At 41.9% G+C, this 26,805-nt stretch overlaps 2 protein-coding genes across 2 annotated transcripts in view; both read left to right on the forward strand.

Moving 5' to 3' along the window:
- Window positions 1–26,805, forward strand: part of LOC308103827 (uncharacterized protein) — a gene marked incomplete at its 5' end in the record, with an annotated part of 236,042 nt that overhangs the window by 125,711 nt on the left and 83,526 nt on the right. The gene's annotated exons all lie outside the window — the stretch shown is intronic.
- Window positions 7,364–18,144, forward strand: LOC308103828 (uncharacterized protein; the record flags this gene model as incomplete). The annotated part of the gene is made up of 12 exons (XM_080454005.1): window positions 7,364–7,482; window positions 7,960–8,079; window positions 11,277–11,380; window positions 11,791–11,839; window positions 12,572–12,718; window positions 13,616–13,780; window positions 14,787–14,939; window positions 15,555–15,719; window positions 16,272–16,427; window positions 17,035–17,184; window positions 17,459–17,614; window positions 17,939–18,144. The coding sequence occupies exons 3-12, from the start codon at window positions 11,279–11,281 to the stop codon at window positions 18,142–18,144; spliced, it is 1,449 nt and encodes a 482-aa protein (XP_080310131.1). The 5' UTR covers window positions 7,364–7,482; window positions 7,960–8,079; window positions 11,277–11,278.

Raw genomic sequence — 26,805 nt, forward strand, 5'->3', positions numbered from 1 at the left:
TTAGTGTCTGCCATGCTGTGAAACAGGCCTGTCAGGCACAAAGGGCTCATAGAGGAGGCCATCGACGCCCAGGGACCCCCTGGGACCCCTAGCGTCGTGACCTCCTGACCGGGGCCGGATTACGTGCTTGTGTATTTTAAGACATTTTTAAAGGAACAAAATAAAGCACAGAGACAGTGTAAAACAACATAAAAAGTTTAACATACTCTTATGAAAACCTTTTATGTGTGTCTCAAAGCACTCAGTGAACCTGAGCCTCCATCGTGGTAGTGTAGACAAAGGGCTAACTAGCTTAGTTTGTAAGCTTAGCCTGGTCTAGTCTAGCCTAGCTACAGGTCGCTTTTAGCCTTTAGCTGCTACCTGTAGCTGTTTGGCTAACCAAGAACGAAGGAGAGCTATGCCCACCGCAGCGTTGTTTTAGGGGACTGGCTAAGCGCTGCACCAAAACAACACTGCTCTTTAACTGTGTCGATGTTAGTGAGGCTAGTCAGCCGCTAAGTGAAACAACATCAGCCTGACTCTATGGGCTCATAGAGGAGGCTTTCGACGCCCAGGGACCCCCTGGGACCCCTAGCGTCGTGACCTCCTGGCCGGGGCTGGATAATGTGCTTGTGTATTTTAGTACATTTTTAATGCAACAAAATAAAGCACAAAGACAGTGTAAAACAACATAAACAGTTTAACATACTCTTATGAAAACCCTTTATGTTTAATTGTCTCAAGGCACCCAGTGAACCTGAGCCTCCATCGTGGTAGTGTAGACAAAGGGCTAACTAGCTTAGCCTGTAAGCTTAGCCTGGTCTAGTCTAGCCTAGCTACAGGTCGCCTTTAGCCTTTAGCTGCTACCTGTAGTTGTTTGGCTAACCAAGAACGAAGGAGAGCTATGGCCACCACGTGTTGTTTTAGGGGACTGTCTAAGCACTGCACCAAAACAACACTGCTCTTTAACTGTGTCGATGTTAGTGAGGCTAGTCAGCCACTAAGTGAAAACAACAGCATCCTGACTGGAGGCTATGCCAACCTAGCATACCATAGCTAGTAATAGTCACGGCTAACTCACCAAGAGTGAAGAGACGTTGACATCCGTTTCCATGGAAACAGGTGACGTCGACACCTAACCCACGGGGCCCGTGCAAGCGTGGGGGTCACGTGACTGAGTACGGAAGCATTCCACGCTGCTCCCTTGTGTTTACAAAGTCCGTCGCCATCTTGTCTAGGCTTCTTGGCCTGGCTAAAGGAAGCGACGGAGCCACCTCCACCGAAGGAAGCACTCTGTCGCCCTCCAGAGGCTGGCGTGACACGGTGCTTGGCAGGTTGTAAATATTGGGGTGACCTTCGACCCGCGCCGCCATCTTGCAAACCTTCCTTCCCACAGTGGGCCTCTGGCGCCCTCTGCCGGATGGATGGTAGAATTGGAAAATTTTTGGCGTGACCCATGTACACTGGCATATAGAATTAGCAATGGGTTTATTACCTTTGTCTTGTTCATATCATGCACAGTATTCATCCCAGCAGCGTTTGGAAAGTCACCAAGGGACTTTCCAAGCGCTTTGGGCTTATAAGGGGTGGTTATCAACACGGGGACCACCTAGTGATCCCTATGCATCGATGCACCCCGACAGTTGTCGAAAACAGGCAGAGAAGTATCCCATTATTGTCTATCATGCTGTGAAGGCAGGCCTGATAGGCACAATGGGCTTATAGAGGAGGGCATCGACGCCCGGGGACCCCCAGGGACCCCTAGCGTCGTGACCTCCTGACCGGGGCTGGATAGTGTGCTTGTGTATTTTGGGAAAATTTAATGGAACAGAATAAAACACAGAACAGTGGAAACAGCATAAACAGTTCAACATACTCTTATGAAAACCCTTTATGCGTCTCAAAGCACCCGATTGTAGCCTCGTTCTTCGTGGTACAGACGCCGGCTCTGAAGAGGCTAACGAGCTGGTGTTGTCCTAGCAAGCTAAGCTAGAACAGCGCTGCTAACAACCTGTTGCTTAGTGAGGCTAGCCATTCGTTGAAACCAGCCGCCACAGGTTCGAGGATCTCTTCCTCGGTGGCTGCGGGAGGTTCTCCCCGTCCGGGGCTCGTCGTGGACACCTCCTGGGTGTCCTGGTACGACGGGAGCTCCAGGAAATCTTCCCCGTCCTCCGCCATGTCGTCATCGTGAAGAGCCATCGACTCCTCGCTGGCAGGGGGGAGGGAGGGCCGCTGCTAGCATGCTGCGGTGGGGACAAGCCCCCATCGCAGCAGCAGCGGCGGGAGGTGGCGTCAGCGTCGTGGACGCTTGACGCTCTAGTTTTGGCATCGGCACCGGTGGGGGTCCCATGAGCCGGGGGGCCGCTCGTGCTGCCCGACTGGGGTCCCCGGTCCGGTGGCGATGGCGGTCTCACCGTTATCTCGTCTAGTCCAGCCGACCAGGGTCCTAGCCCTGACGAGCCGAGCGTCAAGTTGAGAAACGGTTAACCTTGTGCAGTTAGGGCACGCATCTGTCTCACCCGGGTGGGTCCTGGCGCAGAACGCGTGATCGACACCCAAGCAGTGGAAGAAGACGCGGTGGGGGTCGTCTGCGGCGATGAGGGGGTCGCATTCCGCGACCCCGCAACTCCTCGGTGGTTCCATCTTGGTCCTCGGTCTGGGAAAACAACAGGCTAAAGCCTAGCCAGTAGCGTAGCCTAGTAGCTGCTAGTATTAGCCTAGCCACTGAATGAATGAATGAGCTAGTAGCTGCTAACCGGTGTTAGCAGCTAACCGGCTTTTTCAGCTAACCGGCTTTTCCAGAACAGACCAAGAAATAAGGAAAACTGAGAGGATAGGTAAATAAATAAATACTTAATAATAAGTTCCGGGAGAAAACTTATTTTGCAAGGATTTTCCCGTGGGGATATACTCCGTATTCCCGCGTTGGGTTAAAGTTGAAATTTTCTTGCTTTGTTGTGTGTGAATTTCTGCGCATTCGCTTGCAGAGTGGAGAAAAGAGGAAGAGCCTACGTCACGAGGGAGCTTTATACTCCCGGGTCTTCCGGACTCGTGACATACCCTTAGCCAATCAGTATTGGCACCGGGAGCGTGTGTGTTGCTCTGTCTCATCGCCTGAGGGCGCTGATATCCCATAGTGAGTAGTAAACGGAGAACCGTGGTAAAACCGACGTGACCCTGTTCCACTGGCGCTTTGGCGCCCTCTTGTGGACAAAGGCGGCGTCGGTTTGTTTAATACCTTTCCGATTACCTTCATATGACCCAAAACATGCACAGATGTTGTCCGAACAATGCCTGGAACACCGGGGTTCGGGTGTTCCCGGCCTTGTGGGCTCATGGAATGATGGTATCGACTTAATGCATTTACAGAGTGTATCCCAGCAGTGTCTGGAGCCCCGGCAAACGGGGGCCCCAGGCACTTTGGGCTTATGGGAAGATGACATAGATTTAATGCATGCACATGGGGACCCCCAGCAATACCTGGAGCCCCGGAAATCGGGGGCTCCAGGCCTTGTTGGCCCATACAGTAAGGGCGCTGGAACAGAGGGGCCCGCGAGACGGGGACCCCTCTGCTCCAAGGCCCTATGCCATGTGAAAGAACGAGACTGTTTGTAACATTCGGTACATTTATTTTCTTTCGCAGAGAAAAAGGAGGTACATACAGGGCACTTTTCACTGAAACATTGCGCTGTACTATTAAAACGTCCACATTCTGCACACATAAATCGTCCACACTCTGAACACAACAAAGTTTCTTGGCACTCGTGGAGCCGTCCTCGACTCTGTCCAACGAGGCCTGAAAAGCCACGGTCCTCTTCCCCAACACGAACGGCGGAACAGCGGGCTGAGCCGGTCTGTGAACCGGCGAGACAATGTCACTTACCCCGCCCGCCACGAGGCTTCCCTCCTGTGTTGCGACGTGGAGGTCGGCTGGAGCTTCCTACGGTGTTTGTGTTGGTAGAGGCGGGTGGCTGGCGGGGGGAAGCTCTGCCACGATTGCCCGCGTTGCTCTGCGGTCTGTCCCGCGAGCTCGCCTGGGCTGAAGAGGAGCGGGAAGTGTTGGACCCTCGGCGAGAGGAGGAGGAACGACCTCTGCCCGCGGGCCTCTCGTTGCGGGGTCTCGCAGACGGAGGAGGGGCTGGCTCCAGAACCCCCGCCGCGGCTTCCCTCTGGGCCTTCCGTGAGTCGGTGGAGACTCGGAGGAACTCCGACGCTCCAGCGAAGAGGTTGTCTGGCTTCAGCGGGAGCGCCATGACGCTTTTCTTTGCGTCCACCACCTCGTGACGGAAGATGGCCAGACCGAGCCAACGAGCCCTCTCAATCGCCGCGCTGTCCGCCATGGACTTCCCCACCCAGGCTGTGGCGTGACGAGTGACCTTAATGGTCAGTTGCTGAAGGGCCTCCAGCTCCTCAGCGTCGTCGCCCCACGCCTCTTTTAGCTCGGCTAGCCGCTTAGCTGTCGAGCCCTGGAGAATGGCGACCATGTTCAGCGCGCGCGCCGCCAGCGCTGCTGACTTGTACGCCTTCTTCACCGCCACGGATATCGCCTTTTCCTGGGGATCGGTGAAGTGCGGGTCGGGAGTAAGGGCCACTGGATGACGCTGGTCCATGATGCCCTGGGCCAGGACGGGGTCCATGGGGGGACAGGCGATGAGCCCCAACTTCGGCGCGTCCACCACCTCGAGGGGGAAACCCAGCCGATGCGGCTCGGAATGGACCTCCCAGGTGGACATGAGGGCGTTGGCGAAGCCCAGCGCGGCCGGGACTTTCTTGGACCTCTGCGCGCGCTGATCCTGGGGAGCCAAGCCCTGGTACTCGTCATCTTGCCCGGTGGAGGATGCACGCTCCTCCATCGGGCGAACGAGCCCACATCTGAGCAAGGCTCTATCGATGATAGCCGAGACCGGCTCGTCGCGCCTTGCGGGATCGGATTCCAGCTCCTGGGCGTCCGGCCAGCTGGGCCCCAGCTGACCGCCAGAAGCCCCGAGGTCGTCGTCCTGACGAGGGCTGGAGGCGGCTGCTCCGGTAGCCCCCTGGAACGACAGTATCTCACCCTCCTCCGCCCCCTCGTCCATGCTGTGGGCGCTGCCGTCGTCGGAGACGTCGCTGAACGAAGGCGAAGCCCCGCTGTCACGGTACTCCTGCTGCGGCCTCGGAGAGAGCGGCTGGGAAGAGGGGGATGAAGCGCCGCTAGCTAGCTGCACCCGGGTGGTTCCCCCGGTCACAGCTGCGGCGGCCGGTGGAGTGCTGCGCGGCACGGAGGGTGTAGCAGACTGGAGCTGCTGCGACGGCGCACTCTGGTGTTGCTGCGAGCGGTTGCTGCTGGGACCGCCCGCAGCTGGAGGGCCCATTGTGGGATGAGGGCGCACGTGGTGGGCGCTACCACCCACGTTACCTGGGCCGGTGTCCATGCGGGCTGGATCCGCTACGGCGCTGCCGCCTGGGGCCAGTTCGTCGGCCCTGTCTAGACGGCGCTCGAGGCGACGCCTGGAGAACCGGGCGCAGTCGTCGCAACCTCCCGGTGCACCACGGAAGTGCTTCGCCTCGAAGGCATGCCGTCGCCCGAGGCAGGAGATGCAAAACCCGTGAGGGTCGTCCGCGGCGATCAGCAAGCGGCACCGTGGCGTCAGCCCGCACGAACGTGGAGCCTCCATGGAGCTAACCTATTAGCCTTTAGCCGGCCGGCTAAACACGAGGAAAGTAAAAGGAGGAAAACTTGATTTCAGATAGAAAGAAAAGATAAGAGAGCCGCGGGAGCGGAAAGAATAATAAACTTTTTTTTTTTTTGCAGTAGAGGAAAACCCGTGGGTCAGTACAAGTACCACCCGAGTGGGCTAAAGCTGGTTTCGGTCTAATTCACAAAGTTTGTAAAGTTTGGTCTTTGAGGTATGTCTTGTAGCTGTAGCATCTGCCATGCAGAGAAGCGAAAGAGGATGAGCCACGTCACGCAAGAGGTTTTATACCTCTTCCGGTTTACCGGACACGTGACATACCCTTCTCAGCCAATGAATGGCCCGGGAGTTTATGGTATGTAGCTCTGCATCACGCCAGGGGGCGCTGATATCCCATAGTGAGTATGTTACGGAGAATTAGACAAGAAACCCATCTATACAATTTAAAGGAGCTACACCATGAATAAAAAAAAAAAATTGATATTTAATATCATATGGTGTATGTCCCTCAAACCTTTTTCAAAAGGTTTGAGCCTAAATCATCACTCAGATATACTCATCCCAAGTCAATTGTCTCTGGCTTATACAGCACTTTCAGCTGCAATACCAAAACGTCCTCTTGTGCAGGGGGGGGCTACTGAGCAATTCTGTCTGTTAATAAAAAAAAATATTTAGAAAATTATTTAAAAAAAAAAAAAATGGAAAAATTCTGCATAAAAAGAAGCATCTAAGAAAAATACAAAATCGAAAAAAAAACACTTTGAACATTTCCACCAAGTGTTTGAGGTGCCTGTTTCACCCACTTCCGGGGGGCGGAGCCAAAATCCGAGCCCGAAGTATTTGTTCGTAGACCCCCACTTAGAAAAAGTTTCGGAGCGATTCGGGCACTTTTCATTTAACATTGGGTTTGCCATCATTAATGTTTATGACATCATAAACATTTCCATTCTGAGATCGCCTGTTCAGACACGCCCATTCTGGAAATCCATGAAATGAGAAGGAATGACTGAATTAAAAAAAAAACATTTTTTGGGGTACAAGAGACACTGGGGACCCCAAAAAATACAAAAAAACAAGAAAAAAGTGATTTTCATGGTGTAGACCCTTTAACCATAGTTACTAGGACAGCTATGAGATCCTGCACAGTTTAGCCTGGGGCCTCAAAGTACCCAGTTGCCATGAGGAGAGAGAAATAACTTTTAGTTCAATTAACTGTAATACTATGGTAGCCCATTGTAATGTTCTTTTTGTTTCTGGAAATACTGCTAACCCTAACCCTCTATTGAGCTGTCACTGTGTCACAGTGTTTCTTGGCTTCGGTTACATTGTATGTGAGCAATGGATGCATTTTTTTACTTGAGAGGGAACACTTTGGTCGTGGCGCATATTCAGTGACCCATCTCTTCATTGTCTGTGATTTGCGGTCGCTGGTTCCATTGTAAGAGATAGAGACAGGTTTCTCTGTTTATCCTTTCAGATTGTCTCCCAGCCTATTGTCTTTCTCACCGATGCACACACACACACACACACACACACACACACACACACACACACACACACACACACACACACACACACACACGCGCGCGCATCAAACGCTAGTCTCTGTCTAAAAAAATATTAAACCTGTTTAACAGGTGAGTAGACCTTACCATATTTCAGGAAGTAATTGTCTCTTCCCACAACTCACAGTGCATCACGTAACAGTGCGGTGGGACAGCCGGTAAGCTCTGTGGACTATACTCAATATAGGGTTTTATATAAGCTATGATAGAGCTCTGTCAATTTCAAGGGGAGGATTATTAGCTGGAGAGGGACGAACTCCTCCATGGTAAGAAAGCTATATTTGTATAATTTAAGTGAAGAGACAATCATCACTAATATAGAACATGCAGGCACAGTGACAGTGAGTGACTTCTGTTAACCACAAACTAGCTTTAGATGCCAATATTTATGAGGAAGTTGGCTAAGGACTGTGATTTGAGGTATTTGATCTCACTGTAGATACAGTATGTGCAAGGAAACAGTGCTGTATACAGGTGCAGTGATTCTTCCATCATCATGTCAACAGGACTGGTGACCTGGTTCATCAGTATTACTGATTAGCACTCAACTTATAAAATAATTCATTGCCTCACTGCCTTTAAAGTAAATTACCTTTGGACAGCCAACTAACACTGTAATGTATTTGTGTATTTTTTTGCTTGCTGTAGGCTACATGTTTTTGGTAAAAAAAAAAAAAAAAAGTTCCCATCAACAAACACATTTACTCTTTTCTCACATTTCTCTTTCCTTCATTTCCCATTAGACATCCACACTACAGTATTTGTTTTCAAAAATGACTGACTGGTTGCCTAAACGGAGTCCAGCTACATTTGAACTTGACCACTGACAGTGAATACTATAGGAACAGGAGAAGCCATCAAGGGTAAGTACAATGAAATGATTGTTTCTAACAGCTGCCCATGAAAACAGGGCTTTTTATTTTACTTAACAAATGCTCTATTATGTATTGTGTATTACATTTAACCAATTAGTAGTTGTACTGTATGTTGTATTTTCAGCCACTTAGCATGCTGACCCTAACTGCAACTCCCCTGGCTGGAAAACGTTCATTATCTAAACTTCCTATCTTTAAATATTTACCAGGTTTCTGAACCACACAGAAACCCAAACAATATGTCAACCAGGTTGACATATAGCATCAACATTGTGAACAACTTTTCTAACTTATTTAGAAAATAGCTGATCTATTTGTAAGTTTGTGTTTGTCCAAACATTGAAAAGCAATTCAAAAGGTTTAATCAAAAAGAAAAATAGCCTGTCTATAAGCTTGTGTCGTATTGGCTATTTTCGAAAATATCTTTTTTTATTTTATATTATAGGTGAAATTAAATGAATACATTGAAAATGTCATTTTCGACTATTAAATAGTCGAAAATGAAATTTTCAATGTATTCATTTAATTTTACCTATAATGACATGAACAAAATTGGGACCCCAGGTTTAAAGTGGTTGAAGCAGTTTGCAAATGTCAATGTTCAACAAGACTTTCTCTGGATAAAATCAACTGCAACAATTTAATCAGGACACTTCTAGACAAAAAGAGTGTGGTTATATATAACTAGAAAAGTGTTCTCAATAGAGCGCAAACCTGGAGGCATGCCCTAATAATAATAGCAATGTATGCAGTCACATTTCTACCTACAGCCATGAAAACGTTGTGTGGCATGTGATTACCAGTTGTACTGTACATCGTTGTCTCTACTGCCTTCATCATACACATTCATTGTGTACCCCTCTCCATCTTTATCTCTGTCTGGGGCATGTGATTTGGGATTGTGTGCGAGTATGAAATGGCATGGGGCAATGGGGGGAAAGGATATAATAATTAAGGGGTGGACTGGGAAGAAAAAGCAGGCCCTGAATTTAAATAACAGCAGTTCCCATATCTGTGCAAATTGAATAAAAACAAAAACAAACATTTAGTTGTACTCGAAGGTTGCGATGTGAAATGTAAGATGTTGGGTTTCTGCTGGCCCACACTCGCTTTGCGTGTCGTTTGTAAGAGGAAGTAATATCTTGGCAGAAAGTTGAAACCATGCCAGGGAATAACTTCATTTTTAACAACAATGTTATCTACTGTCTTCATAAGCATCCATTGTTCTGTCTGACTTATGACAGCTCAGACTGGGTTGAATGTCCGTACATTAAGCGTGAAAATCTAGTCCCCATATTGCTCTGATCAGAGCAATGGTCACGAGTTATGGCCATTTGAAGTGTTAAACACTGCTGTAACACCACTGTAGTGCCCCATATGTGTGCAATTTAGTTTTGCTCTGATCAGAGCAATGGTCACGAGTTATGGCCATTTGAAGTGTTAAACACTGCTGTAACACCACTGTAGTGCCCCATATGTGTGCAATTTAGTTTTTTGGGACTATTCTCATGCAGGTCTCCCGAACAGTGTTTGTGCCAAGTTTGGTTCGGATTGGAGCAACGGTGCGCTTGTGGCACATAGGTGTGTGTGCCCCTGAGGGCACGCACACATGGCCCCTAGTGTGACTATTGTCATGGCAGACTCGTGAACAGTGTTTTTTTGACAAGTTTGATGTGGATTGGAGCAAACACTTGTGGCCACACGTGGCCTCTGGTATGACTATTCTCACGGCAGGAATTGTGCGGATTGGAGGAACGGTGCGCCTGTGACACCCACAGGGCCCCTGTGTTCACATGTGGTCCCTGGTGTGACTATTCTCATGTCAGACCCCTGAACAGTGTTTGTGCCAAGTTTGGTGCGGATCGGAGCAATGATGCGCCTCTTAAGTCCGGATGTTACGTTTTTGACGTCCACCGCCACTCACCCTCTAGTCTAGGCAATTTTAATACAGGATAATATGTATGTTGGTGTTAATCAAATGTGGGCTTGCACAGGCAGACTTCAATGAATGTTGTAATTGGCTAGTTGGTAGTGAAATGGTCTCTCTCTCTACTGTCTTCATACACATCCATTGTTCTTGTCTGATTTATGACAGCTCAGACTGGATTGAATGGGCACGGACATTAGCGTGAAAATCTAGCTACAGTAGTTAGTACGCCACAATAGTTTTGAGGTCATGAGTCTGGGGATAGACACTGTCCCTGAGCGGGACGCTTATCCCATAGCCGAGGGACGATTGTGCTGCGATTATAACTTTAGAAAATGACACAGCTGTCGTTGGCGGACTGAATACTGTGGATTTACATGTGGTGTGCCATTAAGTGTGATGATGTACAGGTATGGGAGTTACGGTACTCCACATCATTGTTTTGAGGTCAGGAGTCTGGGGATAGAAACTGTACCTGAGCCAGATGGTAACCAAAACAGTCAATTGCGCAGGCGATCGGGGACTCAGATTATCCTCTGGGCCTTCACCCGACTCCTTTGGGTGTACTGTAGGTCCTGGCACGGCTAGAAGCTCAGCCTTGGTGATGTGCTACTGTACCTGAAACCAAAAAATAAGTCCTATGTGTATGTTTATGTACGATATAGCCGGAGGTGTGAATAGGGTGCGGGTGGCTTAGAGGTAAAACACTCGCCAGTCATCACCACAGACGCCCGGGTTCACTTCCCAACACCATTGCCTCCGGCTTGGCTGGCCACTCCAACGCACTCAATGGGTAGTGTTCATGGGGGGAAGCAGCCTTTTGGATGCTTTTCTTGTCTTGAACCACATGAACCCTACACAGGTAGCATCCCTATTTCTGGGCATGTCATAATAGGTGAACATTAGGTGAAGATAGCTGAACATTCTGCAACACTTGTATACAGTCTCCCAACACGTCAGGTTGCGGCACGTTGTGAGCTTGTAGATCGTATATTTTCTACAAAGAGATTTGGTGTTTGCAAAGATTTGAGTTACAAATGTTCACGTTAAAACATTATATATTCAAAGATTTGCACAGATTTTCTAGATTTTTCAAAAATAGCAGATCTACAAGCTGCTTGTATATCAGCTTGTAAATCTGCTAAAGTATAAAATTGGTTAAAGTGGTTAAAATCTAAAATGCTTTCCCGGTTTGAATGTGGTTGATTGTGTTTGTTTGACTTCCTCCTTGTTTCGTTCTCTCTAATCTTCTTGACAGGAATGGCAATATCAATGAAAATCTGCACTGTCATTGGCCTTCTGGTGACGTACTATATTTTGGAAACACAGGAAGTTCTTGAGATTTCAAGCCCGGTTCCACAGGTAGGCCTGTTGTGTTTATGGTACACAAGGATGTACAACAGCAAATGTGGGAAGGACAAGATCCGTTATTGTTGTTCATTATTGTGCCCCTACACAGCATAAGTTCAATCATCTGAACACACACATCCTCTGGGTTACTTTTATCCATTTTAAACTCTGAGACTGTACAAATGTTACCAAATCATTGTAGCTCTGAGAGTGTATAAATGTAACCAAATGGGCCCATTTGGATAAATTAACGCTGAGGATTTTACTGTGTAGCGTACTGGATGTTAATTTGATCATATTACATCCTTGTTTGCACTTAAAACAAAACTGTTTTCAAAACAAAGCTAAACCCAGAACCAGTCATAGAATTAATGGATCATTTAGATTTGCTCAAGTTAATCAAGTCTTTATTCTAATCTCAGGTGCACTATGTTGAAGACTCCCTACCTCACATCAGAGAGAGAAGGAATGGTTAGTACAATGTACTGTATACATATTTTTAAAGGAGACATTTGATAATTATTATATTGTGGATGCACAATATAATATGCAAAGTGTGTGTGTGTGTGTGTGTGTGTGTGTGTGTGTGTGTGTGTGTGTGTGTGTGTGTGTGTGTGTGTGTGTGTGTGTGTGTGTGTGTGTGTGTGTGTGTGTGTGTGTGTGTGTGTGTGTGTGTGTGTGTGTATGGGTGCGCGCGCGCGCGTGTGTGTATGGGTGGCTGGAACTAATATTGCAAACCGCTAGTCCGATCAACACCCAATTTCTCATGCATAGCCTTTCAGATTTTTGAAATATGAAGCTTCAATTTTTATTTTGTAATATAAGCCAAGGGGTCACATGTCATAAATTATGTCAACTGACATACAGTAGATGTCATAGATGACAGTCTGGCCACATGAAGTCAGAGATCCACATTAGCCATGCCATTCCCATGTGGATAATTATTTTTGTATGCAATAAACGAATGCTGATGAGCTTGAAAAACTGTGGAATTGTCCTTTAAGTAGAAAATGATGGACAAGCAAGAATAGCAATTTAGGTGCTTTATCCAAGATGTGTGTTCATCTTTACAATACATTTTTGACTGTTAGTATATAGTATATACTGTAATATATATATAACAATTTCTAATGTATATACATACAGTACGTCATTGTTGTTGAAGGTTTATACTGTACCCATTTATATTTTCTACCCTACCAGTGCCTACAAATCAATGGAACTATATTATTGATGTTGAAGTGAATGCGTCAACCACTGAAATATTAGACCAGATTCGGTCATCTGCTTCAAGCTTTCCTCTGCAAATGAATGATGGCACAAAAATATCAGACATCGAAATCACCACTGGTGAGTATTGTACAAAGACAGCAGAAGAATGCCAGCTGTCACAACAAACATGTTTCAGCCAAAGTTTATTCTAACAAGTTTCTAGTTTTACTGTATAGCTACAACACACTTTCAGGTTGAAAACTAAAGCAGATTACAAACATGGCAGTCTATTAAGCAATGCAGCTACAGCTAATCAAATGAATTGTGTTAGATTTAGAGTCATGGGTGTGCCAATCATATATAGAAACCTAGATACCTCATTGGCCTCTGCAGTTCATTGGTTCAAGCTCGTCTTTTCCGGGACTTGTCAGAATGTAGTTGTATAATATTTTTTATACAACTAGATTCTGACAAGTCCTGGAAAAGACGCGCTGTGATTGGCCAGTTGTCAGGAAGCTTGCCTTCTCCAAAATGGCGCCCGAGATACAGACAGCTCAGAGCCGGAGGAGGCGTCTACCTTTATGTGTCTATGGTGCCAATGTGCAAGCATAGACAGTAGTTTACATCATGAAAGTCAGACTTTTGCAGACAGCCATGTTTTTAACCTGCTGTAGTTTTTTACCTAAACTGGAAAGAAAACTACTAAATCAGCCTAGGGTTTCATCCCCCTTTCAAACTAGATGGAGGAATCCTCCCTGAGAAATGTTAGTATTTTGTAGGCAAATGTCTATAGGCTAATAACTAATAGGATAGGCTAATAACTAATAGGCTAAGTGAAACATTTATAATTAATTGTGGGCAAAACAAATATAATTTTTAGACTAAACAAGATGTAGGTGTAGACAATAAATTGTACTTTAATGTCAGGAATGTAATTTAAATCCTCAATAGAATACTAATATTTCTATCAGTACCAGAACTCCATATTAGGAGCAGTATCAATATTCAAATTGAGACTAACTTCTCTGCTTCCAGTGTGCTCTTCAAATGGCAACGGGTACCAGTGTAGATGTGAGGAGCGGTATGGTTGGTCCCACAGCAGCTGTATCACTTATGGAGCCTGTGATAACGTCACCAGTGGCATCTGCAAATGCATCAATGCCATTCCAACTGATGGACAGTACTGTAAGCCGATATCAGGTAATCGCATCTTTCATATACAGTACGTCAATGCATTAGTTCACATCAGGGATATCAAATTCAAAAGATAAGATATCGTTACGTATTTTTGAAAGGTATTTCTGTATACATTAGATAAAAAGTATTATCAATCTCGGTTTAATCACTGACAATTATTTTGAGATGCGTGCCGTGTTGGTAAGAATGTGACACAGATCTGATATGACAAGCAAGCTTATCATAGTCTGGTGTAGCCAGACGATCAGAGATATCCACCTATTAATACCTATACGCCCACTGCTTTGAAAACCATGATCATGATATCATCCCGTATGAAGTACCGGCCCAAACGTCTTTGCCTTGGTTCTGTACTGCTGTTATAATTTTTTTCTCCATCCAGTTTTAGCCCATTCACTGAATTTATATCACCAGATGTAGGTGGAGGTGGTAGGTGGAGATTTCATCATCTGGCTAAGCAAGACTATTAAGCTTAGTGAAATCAATTGTACCAAAAGAAAGCAAATTATAGTCTGCAGCAACAACCTGTCAAGGCATTTTGGAATTTTGGCAGAGTTTCAAAGACATAGAGCTTGCTTGTGGAATGTTGTTGGATGTTTCCAGACCCATGTGGTAATGTGGTAATCTTTAGGTTATGAAGATTACATTGTTGTGTAATGAATGCAAATAGCTCTATATTCTGATAGAAATCATTGAGTGTTTGTTCAGTAACAGGGGTCTCCCTGTCTCTCCAGCTCTTTAGTCTTTCAGGTCGTAACTCGTACAGGATACAGGATAAACAAGGGAAATTGGAAGTGATGACATAAAGAAATGAGCAAAATTGGAACTGAAACATTTCTAAATATTTTGTCTTATAAAAAAAAGAAATGCCGTCATATACAGTAGACAGAAAGCTTTAGTATTCATGCTAGCCTTAATACTGTGTGCATTACTGTTTTCTATGGGTATTCTTTGTAACAACAACAACAACAACAACTATTGATCACCATTTCACTTCTATTCCCTGTAGCATTACTAGACGTGGCTGACTATGAGGTGGATGTAGAATTAAATGTGACTTCTGTGGAGACATTGGAGACCCTCAAGACCCTTCTGGAAAATTCCAACTTTTCCCTATTTCTTGGTCCAGCTGTGAATGTCTCAGACATTAATATAACCACAGGTAAAATAGTAGTAGTAATAATAATAATAATCATAATAATTGAGTGCCTACTCTATTGATTAAGGGGCAATATAATTCAGTGTAATAACAGTGCATCATGTAAGTATTATGCACCTACTGTATGGAATGAAGGGGCTTTCATATATCCTGACCTATGTCATGATATTTACTCAGCTATTTTGTACCATGTTGTCCTATATTGTCCTGTGTTTCATGTGTTAATAAAGAGATTCTGAGAGGTTGTAAGCTAAATACCCATGGAAACCTTTAAAGCAATGTTGAACTGATACTTAAAACAGAAGTATAGCGATTCCGTTCACTCCCGTATACTGTATTGGGAAATAGGTCTCATAAAAAAGGAAAATGCACAGAAACGAATGTGAACAAAGTGGATTCTGATCATTTTATTCATATAAAATATTAGTCCTGTTACATCACTTTGGTAAAGTGAACTGATGGAAGTCTTGTAGCAACACAAATCGATAAGGTCACCAGTATTGGTGTAACACAAGCTCTGCTGCCTCTGACAAATTTGTGAAATAGACTGGTAGCAAAGACTGCTTACATTTTACAACAATTAAATAATATTATTTTGTTATGTGATTTCTTTATTAGTGTGTTACCCAAACGGCTCCAGTTTCCAGTGCAGGTGTGAGGAGCAGTTTGCCTGGTCATACAACAACTGTATCACATATGGAGCCTGTGACAATATCACCGGTGATTCATGTGGATGTATCAATGGCATTCCTTCTGATGGACAGTACTGCCAGCCAAAGCCAGGTTTGTATACCATTCAACATTTATAACTTAAACTTAATAGTGGATTAACTGTGTAATGCTTACAAATGTATGCAGTTTAATGCCCAGTGAATCCCCAATTTCTTATTGCCCAAGCTTATCCAACCAATGGCAGGGTTATTTTGTCTAGTCTGTAGTCTAGTCAATTTATATAACATTTCATGTGCTGTATGTGCTTCACAAAAAATAAGCCTACCAGCCTGCCTTCGATTGGATAAGCTCAGGTAACAACAAATGCCAGATGATAATTTGTTTATCACATACCATATTGGTATCATATTGTTTATGCATCTGCTAAAGCGCTGGATCTCAACATTGGGTCTGTGGACCACCAGCGGACCAAATGGACCCTTACAGGCCTGCAACTCTGAGAGTGTACACATGGAACCACATGGACCCATGGGCCCATTTGGTTCCATTTATTCTCTCAGAGTTAAATTCACACTAAGGATTTTACAGTGTACTGTATATTGGGGTCCAAGAGATTAAAAGGTTTAGAATCACTGTGCTAAATACCTACATTTTCCCCTGCAGAACCTTTGCAGCTGTATGAATACACAATTGAAGTTGAGATCAGTACTGCAGATGTTACAGTGTTACAGCAGTTGAAGGATATTCTCGACAACACTAGTCTGCCTATAAGAGTCAGTGACTCAATAAACATCACAGACGTCAATATAACCTTCACAAGTAAGAATATTTTGTGGAACTGTACAATCTATGACAAATTCAATGAAACAGGTTAAAGACAATATGAGGGTGGTTAAAGGAAAGAAAACCCATCAATTAGTCATAACGGTGGCATGTCTATAACATCCACAACACTGCCAAATAAATGTTTTCTGTATCACACTAGCAGCCAAAATGACTACCGCCACCTAGTGACGTATTCTGACATCACTGGGTTGTGGAAACACAGCATGCTGACTTTCAACTATACTGTATGTTGCTAGGGGTGCGGAACAAACATAAGTAACCCGACCACCTCGTGAACCATTGAGATTTAACTTCCTTCATTCATCTTCCTTTGCGTTCAATCTGAGGTCTGCAGCTGTACAGTATATTTTATTGTAATTGAATTAAAATAGAGAGTATTTTCTACGTCGTTGACCATCCCCCCCCCAAAAAAAGAACTGGACATTTTCTCCTTTAAGTTTATGACTGATTGTGTACTTATTATTTTATTAATTTTGATTTAGATTCTAATCTGACGCATTAAACATTCTCTTTAAAGCACTACGTATGCAATCAGGTAAATGTTTTGCAATAAAATGACTATGTTCTGTACTGTACACAGGACTACTGTATGAATACATAGTTGAAGTTGAGATCAGCACGGTTGATGTTGAAGTGTTACATCAACTGAAGGACATCGTGGACAACACTAGTCTTCCTATAAGAGTCAGTGACTCAATAAACATCACAGAAGTCAATATAAGCTACATAGGTAAGAGGATTTGACTGGAATGTGCTGTGTTTGTGATATAGCTATGCTACACCACCATCTGGCATCCAAGTATGAGGGTAGACTTTTATTTGTCAGAATATACTGTAATCAAATGACTGATCTATGAATACATAGTTGAAGTAATCAATATTAATTTACAATACTGTAACTTTTAAAATGTGTTTGATTTACATTTTCTTGTTTGTAGGATTACATATGCAATCAGGACAACGATTCTAATCCAATGACTTATCTTGTACTATTTCCCCTACAGAACGTCCACAGCTGTATGAATACATAGTAGAAGTTGAGATAAGCTCTGTTGATGTTGAAGTGTTACAGCAGCTGAAAAACATCTTGGACAACACTAGTCTTCCTATAAGAGTCAGTGACTCAATAAACATCACAGAAGTCAATATAACCTTAACAGGTAAGAATATTCTATCAAACGTTATAATGTATGCCACGTTAAAGGAAACTAGACCGGTGCCCGTTAGGCACCAGCCTACTTGGGAACGATTGGAAATGGATGCCCAAACAAGTAATGCAATACCCATTGTACCCGTGTCAGAGTAGCCCCCGTTGTACCAGTCGGTGGTCTGTCTGTCTGTGTCCCTATTGTTATTAAATGATATCTTGATTAAAATCAGTCTAAAGTACTCTGTTCCTAAATATTCAATGTGAAGCAAGGCATATCGAATCAGGAAAATATTGTTTTAATCCAATGTTTTATCTTGTACTATTTCCCCCACAGATCGTCCACAGCTGTATGAATACAGAGTTGAAGTTGAGATCAGCACTGTTGATGTTGAAGTGTTACAGCAACTGAAGAACATCTTGGACAACACTAGTCTTCCCCTAAGAGTCAGTGACACAATAAACATCACAGACATCAACATAACTGTTACAGGTAAAATATGTTTTATTAGACTTTATATGAAACTAAAATATAAAAGCTAGTCATTGAGAAACTCATAGATACAGTAGGTAAGAATATCAGTATTTTGTTGGAGTTTCTGTGATTGGTGGTTGACTGTCATAAGCAAAACCAAAGTACACACAATCACATTTAAAAACATCCTCAAGGAGATTATGGCATATATTATCAAAGTTGATCATTTATATCGACAAAGTTGACTACAACAGTATTTGGAGAATTAACAGGTTACAGTGATTTTTGTAATACAATGACTTATTGTGTTCTATTCTGTGGACCACAGAACTACCACAGCTGCATGAATACATAGTTGAAGTTGAGATCAGCTCTGTTGATGTTGAAGTGTTACATCAACTGAAGGACATCTTGGACAACACTAGTCTTCCTATACGAGTCAGTAACTCAATAAACATCAATGAAGTCAATATAACCTTAACAGGTAAGAATATTGTATTAAACTTTACAATTTATGACAAGTTAAAGGAAAGTACAATGAAATACATTTAAGGATAGTTAATTTTCTTATTAACCTTGAATTAGATCTGTCTGAAGCAATTGTGTTCCTAATAATTCTGCTTGAAGCATTGCATATTAAATAAGGATCTTTTATTTAATTTTTTATCTTGTACTATTTCCCACAGAACCTCCACAGCTGTATGCATACATAGTTGAAGTTGAGATTAGTGCTGTTGATGTTAAAGTGTTACAGCAACTGAAGGACTTCTTCTACAACACTAGTCTTCCCATAAGAGTCAGTGACTCAATAAACATCACAGAAGTCAATATAACCTTAACAGGTAAGAATGGTTTATTAAACTTAATAATTTATGACAAATTAAATGGTATAGAACATACTGTATACAGTAAATGCTAATATAAGGACAATTCTGTTTCTTATTCAAATTAACAATGATTTAGATTTCAGTGTGAAGAATTATTTTCTTAAAAATTCTGTTTGAAGCATTGCATATTGAATCAGGTAAATATTTTGTAATCTAATGACTTATTTTTTACTATTCCCCTACAGAACGTCCACAGCTGTATGAATACATAGTAGAAATTGAGATCAGTACTATTGATGTTGAAAGGTTACAGCAGCTGAAAAACATCTTGGACAACACTAGTCTTCCTATAAGAGTCAGTGACTCAATAAACATCACAGAAGTCAATATAACCTTAACAGGTAAGAATAGTTTATAAAACGTTATAATGTATGCCACGTTAAAGGAAACTAGACCGGTGCCCGTTAGGCACCAGCCTACTTGGGAACGATTGGAAATGGATGCCCAAACAAGTAATGCAATACCCATTGTACCCATGTCAGAGTATCCCCGTTGTACCTGTCGGTCGGTGGTCTGTCTGTCTGTGTCCCTATTGTTATTAAATGATATCTTGATTAAAATCAGTCTAAAGTACTCTGTTCCTAAATATTCAATGTGAAGCAAGGCATATCGAATCAGGAAAATATTGTTTTAATCCAATGTTTTATCTTGTACTATTCCCCCACAGATCGTCCACAGCTGTATGAATACAGAGTTGAAGTTGAGATCAGCACCGTTGATGTTGAAGTGTTACAGCAACTGAAGAACATCTTGGACAACACTAGTCTTCCCCTAAGAGTCAGTGACACAATAAACATCACAGACATCAACATAACTGTCACAGGTAAAATATGTTTTATTAGACTTTATATGAAACTAAAATATAAAAGCTAGGCATTGAGAAACTAGGTAATAGGTAAGAATATCAGTATTTTGTCGGAGTTTCTGTGATTGCTGGTTGACTGTCATAAGCAAAACCAAAGTACACACAATCACATTTAAAAACATCCTCAAGGAGATTATGGCATATATTATAAAAGTTGATAATTTATATCGACAAAGTTGACTACCACAGTATTTGGAGAATTAACAGGTTACAGTGATTTTTGTAATACAATGACTTATTGTGTTCTATTCTGTGGACCACAGAACTACCACAGCTGTATGAATACATAGTTGAAGTTGAGATCAGCTCTGTTGATGTTGAAGTGTTACATCAACTGAAGGACATCTTGGACAACACTAGTCTTCCTATACGAGTCAGTGACTCAATAAACATCACTGAAGTCAATATAACCTTAACAGGTAAGAATATTGTATTAAACTTTACAATTTATGACAAGTTAAAGGAAAGTACAATGAAATGAATTTAAGGATAGTTAATTTTCTTATCAACCTTGATTTAGATTTCTGTCTGAAGTCTGAAGAAATTGTGTTCCTAATAATTCTGCTTGAAGCATTGCATATTAAATAAGGATTTATATATTTTTTCATCTTGTACTATTTCCCACAGAACCTCCACAGCTGTATGCATACGTAGTTGAAGTTGAGATCAGCACTGTTGATGTTGAAGTGTTACAGCAACTGAAGGACTTATTGGACAACACTAGTCTTCCCATAAGAGTCAGTGACTCAATAAACATCACAGAAGTCATTATAACCTTAATAGGTAAGAATAGTTTATTATTTTTTGATGACAAATGAAATGGAATAGTAACATATACAGTAAATGCTAATATAAGGATTGATAACTTTCGTATAAAAATGTATATTGATTTAGATTTCCATCTGTAGAATCGTGTTCCTGAAAATTCGATGTGAAGCATTGCATATTGAGTCAGGAAAATATTTTGTAATCTAATGACTTATCTTGTACTATTCCGCTACAGAACGTCCACAGCTGTATGAATACATAGTTGAAATTGAGATTAGTGCTGTTGATGTTAAAGTGTTAAAGCAGCTGAAAAACATCTTGGACAACACTAGTCTTCCCCTAAGAGTCAGTGACTCAATAAACATCACAGAAGTGAATATAACATTAACGGGTAAGAATCGTTTATTCAACTTTAAGATCTATGGCGAATTATATTAAGCTAATATAAGGGCACTTAAGTTTCTTATTAACTACTATTTCCCCACAGAACCTCCACAGCTGTATGAATACATAGTTGAAGTTGAGATCAGCACTGTTGATGTTAAAGTGTTACATCAACTGAAGGACATCTTGGACAACCCTAGTCTTCCTATACGAGTCAGTGACTCAATAAACATCACAGAAGTCAATATAACCTTAACAGGTAAGAATATTGTATTAAACTTTACAATTTATGACAAGTTAAAGGAAAGTACAATGAGTATAATTTAAGGATAGTTAAGTGTCTTGTTTATCTTGATTTAGATTTCAGTCTGAAGCATTGTGTTCCTAATAATTCTGCTTGAAGCATTGCATATTAAAACAGGAAAAAAAACTTTTTTATCTTGTACTATTTCCCACAGAACCCCCACAGCTGTATGAATACATAGTTGAAATTGAGATCAGGACTGTTGATGTTGAAGTGTTACATCAACTGAAGGACTTCTTGGACAACACTAGTCTTCCCATAAGAGTCAGTGACTCAATAAACATCACAGAAGTCAATATAACCTTAACAGGTAAGAATAGTTTATTAAACTTTTATGACAAATGAAATGGAATAGTAACATATAGAGTAAATGCTAAAAAGTATCTTGATTTAGATTTTCGTCTGAAGAATTATGTTCCTGAAAATTCTGTGTTAAAGGGATATTTCACTCTCCCAAAAAAAAATGGGTCATTTTATCGTCTACTCAGGCTTTTGTGAGCCCCCCAAACAGTTTCAAGTTGCTTGATTCAGTATTTAGATATTTGATATCCATTTTATCAGACACGCCCCCTTCCTATACAAACCCATTATAACTTCAAACTCCATTTACTAACATGTTAGATTAATCAAAAAACCCCGTCCTTGGTTCTGCTGACTCATCCTGCCCTCCTAATACGTGAGGGGCCGTGTTTTTTCAATAACTTTTTTCATTTAGTTTATTCAAATTTTTTATTGTATTTTTTTTTTTCATTTACCCAAAAAACATATTAAAAATAAATGAAAAAGTAATTGAAAAAACACTGTCTCCTCACGTATTGAAAGGACAATATCAGTCACCAGAACCAAGGACGGGAGTGTCCGATTAATCTAACATGGTTAAAATGGAGTTTGAAGTTACAATGGGTTTGTAGGCTATAGGGAGGGGGCGTGTCTGATAAAATGAATATCAAATATCTAAATACTGAATCAAGCAACTTAAAAACTGTCCGGGGTGCTCCCAAAAGCCTGAGTAGACGATAAAAAGTTAAAAAAAAAGTTAAAAAAGAAAAAGTGAACTATTCCTTTAAGCACTGCATATTGAGTCAGGAAAATATTTTGTAATCTAATGACTTATCTTGTACTATTCCGCTACAGAACCTCCACAGCTGTATGAATACATAGTTGAAGTTGAGATCAGCACTGTTGATGTTAAAGTGTTACAGCAGCTGAAGGACACCTTGGACAACACTAGTCTTCCTATACGAGTCAGTGACTCAATAAACATCACTGAAGTCAATATAACCTTAACAGGTAAGATTAGTTTATTCAACTTAATCATTTATAACAAGTTAAAGGAAAGTACAATGAGATTAATTTAAGGATAGTTAAGTTTCTTATTAATCTTGATTTAGATTTCAGTCTGAAGCATTGTGTTCCAATTCTGCTTGAAGCGTTGCATATTACATCAGGATTTTCTTTTTAAATCTCGTACTATTTACCACAGAACCTCCACAGCTGTATGAATACATAGTTGAAGTTGAGATCAGCACTATTGATGTTGAGGTGTTACATCAATTGAAGGACTTCTTGGACAACGCTAGTCTTCCCATAAGAGTCAGTGACTCAGTAAACATCACTGAAGTCAATATAACCTTAACAGGTAAGAAAAGTGTATTAAACTTAATAATGAAATGGAATGGTAACATATAGAGTAAATGCTAATAAGGATTATTACGTTTCTGATAAAAATGTATATTGATTTAGATTTTCGTCTGAAGAATTATGTTCCTGAAAATTCTGTGTGCAGGGGCCGCACTGCATATTGAGTCAGGAAAATATTTCGTAATCTAATGATTTATCTTGTACTATTCCGCTACAGAACGTCCACAGCTGTATGAATACATAGTTGAAATTGAGATTAGTGCCGTTGATGTTGAAGTGCTACAGCAGCTGAAAAACATCTTGGACAACACTAGTCTTCCCCTAAGAGTCAGTGACTCTATAAACATCACAGAAGTGAATATAACATTAACGGGTAAGAATCTTTATTCAACTTTAAAATCCATGGCAAATTAACATAATATCAAAGCTAATGTAAGGACACTTAAGTTTCGTATTTACATTATATTCTGCTGACCACAGAACGTCCACAGCTGTATGAATACATAGCTGAAGTTGAGATCAGGACTGTTGATGTTGAAGTGTTAGAGCAACTGAAGGACATTGTGAACAACACCAGTTTTCCTATAAGAGTCAGTGACTCAATAAACATCACAGAAGTCAATATAACTCTAATAGGTAAGAATATTATATTAAACTTTACAATTTATGACAAGTTAAAGGAAACTAAACCGGTGCCCATTAGGCACCACCCTACTTGGGAACGATGCTAGTAAGGAACGATGCAAGTTGGAAATGCATGCCCCACCCAGTTATGCAATACCCGTTGTACCTGTGTCAGAGTACCCGTAGTACCCGTCTGTCTGTCTGTCTTCCTGTGTCCCTTTTGTTATTATTAAATTGTATCTTGATTAAAATTTTAGTCTGAAATATTCTGTTGCTAAATATTCTATGTGAAGCATTGCATATCGAATCAGGAAAATGTTTTTTGTAATCCAATCTTTCATCTTGTACTTTTCCCTCACAGAACCTCCACAGCTGTATGAATACATAGTTGAAGTTGAGATCAGCACTGTTGATGTTGAAGTGTTACAGCAGCTGAAGGAAATCTTGGACAACACTAGCCTTCCTATACGAGTCAGTGACTCAATAAACATCACAGAAGTCAATATAATCTTAACAGGTAAGAATAGTTTATTAAATGTAATAATTGATGACAAATTAAATGATGAAGTAACATATATAGTAAATGCTAATATAAGGATTACTAAGTTTCTTATAAACATTTATATTGATTTAGATTTCCGTTCGAAGAATTATGTTCCTGAGAATTCTGTGTGAAGCACTGCATATTGAGTCAGGAAAATATTTTGTAATATAATGACTTCGTTATCTTGTACTATTCCGCTACAGAACGTCCACAGCTGTATGAATACATAGTTGAAATTGAGATTAGTGCTGTTGATGTTGAAGTGTTAGAGCAGCTGAAAAACATATTGGACAACACTAGTCTTCCTATAAGAATCAGTGACTCTATAAACATCACAGAAGTGAATATAACATTAACGGGTAAGAATAGTTTATTCAACTTTAAAATCTTTGGAAAATTAACATAATATGAAATCTAATCTAAGCACACTTAGGTTTCTTATTAACAATATATTCTGCTGACCACAGAACTACCACAACTCTATGAATACATAGTTGAAGTTGAGATCAGCACTGTTGATGTTGAAGTGTTACGGCAACTGAAGGACATCGTGGAAAACACTAGTCTTCCTATAAGTGTCAGTGACTCAATAAACATCACAGAAGTCAATATAACTAACACAGGTACTGTAAGAGGATTTTACTGGAATGTGCTATGATTGTTGTGATTGTACAGTTGACTACCATCTTGGAATATGTAATTAGGGTCAGAGCACTACACCAGTGCCAAGCCCTATTGAAATTGCAAAGATTATTATTAGGGCCCGAGGACTGCACCAGTGCGAAGCCCCATTGAAATTGCAAATATTATTTTTTTGCATAAATGAATCGCGTTTTTGAGGGCCTAAACATACTCAAAAGTTGCGCAACTTTGCACACACATCACACATGGCGAAAAATTACACATTTTGATGGTCTCAAAAAGGGCCGTGGCCTTATGGCTCAATAGTGCCCCCTACACAATTTCAACGATGAAGCCCCACAATACGGGTTCACCTACATGTACAGTATGAAAATTGGTACTAATTAGCACACTATGTAAAAGAAAACTACGAATTACCCTTCATTGACATTTGCACACAGCGGGGACTTGTAAATGTACTGATTTAACAGCCCATATTCTCTCCTCACAGTGGTACAGCCACCAACAGATTTACAACTTACATCAACGTCAAAAAGCACAGCCAGGGTCACATGGGCTGCTGTGAGTAATGTCCTGTTGTATCAAGTGACCATCAGTGACAACGATGACTCCAGCATCGCCCCGGTCATCAGTAGAACTTCAGCTACGACTATGGACATCACAGATCTGCAGCCTTGCTCCAATTACGTAGTTGGAGTGTCATCATTCAACAACTTCCTGGTGGCTGGCAAGCCTGCTAACATCTCTTACACAACCAGTAGTGAGTATTTATTGATCATCTGCTTATCAGCATGGTTTCTCCAAACTGCATTCAAACTTGTTGCACTTTGAGATTTTCTGTCAATGCAACATGTTTTATAAATCAACTACCTTACCAGGATGTACTGGTGAATCAACCAGTCAATTTGTCAATGTCAACCACATTGCTGCAGTGCCATGGACCCCGTCCACGGCTTAAGCACTGTGTAGGCCTATCAGGAGTTGTTAATTTAAGCTAAATTACGTGTACTATGAGACATGCCATCTCCCTCCTCTCTTCATCTTCCTACCAAAAAAGACATTATCCTTTATTATTATGCTCTGTTCATGTTTTTCTATCTCTCACAGCCATAAACAAAGTAAGTTCGATCTCAGTGACCTACAACTGTACGATAAGCATAGTGACGGTGACCTGGGGACCGGTGTTTGGGGCCAACTCCTACAAGGCCATGGCCGTCGACGGCACGGGCGCAGAAATCAACTGCACCTCCGCCTCTACTAGTTGTACCATCAGCAGTCTGAAGTGTGGTGCGAAGTACCAGGTCCACGTCACAGCCATCTCTGACGACTGCGAGAGTGTCTCCAACAACAACACCCTCTTCAACACTGGTGTGTATGCATGCTCACGTGTGCGCTCGCTTGTTTGTTTGGCTGTGTGAGCGTGTGTGGGCAGGGGGTGCACAATCACATGGACCGGTTAACATGGCAGAGTCACTTCCACTTACTTTCATCGTTGCTTTGTTCTTACTAGTGTTGTGTTCCCACCACCTGTCTCATGCTCAAATGTCTGTACATCTCTATACCTCACACAAATGCACAGGCATGAACGCGGCGTGTCATTTCACTGCAGGTGTCTGTCTCACACGTCGTTACTGTAAGCTCCCGTCAAAATTTACCCTCGTCAAGTCAGTCCTATGGCAGCTGGCTCAGGTTCCTCCGGTGCTGCTACCACAATTCCTGCTCATCAGTGAACAAACTCCCTCTAGCTCCCCAGCCTCCTCCTGTAGTAGCATTTGGGTTTCACTAAGTCAGCATATCATTCAATGCAGGTCCATATTGTATCATGTTCTTTTAATTCTGTGTGTATCTTCAGGTTCTGCCCTTTGAAGGGTTCATATATCTATTATCACGTCCGTTTAATAAAATGGTATTATGTAGGCTCTGCTTCGGGGGGTTTGTGATCTCAGAGTTTTTCTTGCTTGCGCAGATTGTTTTGGATCACAGTAGCTGAGCCACACTACCAAACACAATATATCATTGCAATAAATAGATTTAATCTTGACGAGAGTGTATGATTGAACACCATACAAA

The sequence above is a fragment of the Gymnoscopelus braueri genome (assembly GCF_963280865.1).
Source record: "Gymnoscopelus braueri genome assembly, chromosome: 16".
In the NCBI taxonomy this organism is placed as follows: domain Eukaryota; kingdom Metazoa; phylum Chordata; class Actinopteri; order Myctophiformes; family Myctophidae; genus Gymnoscopelus; species Gymnoscopelus braueri.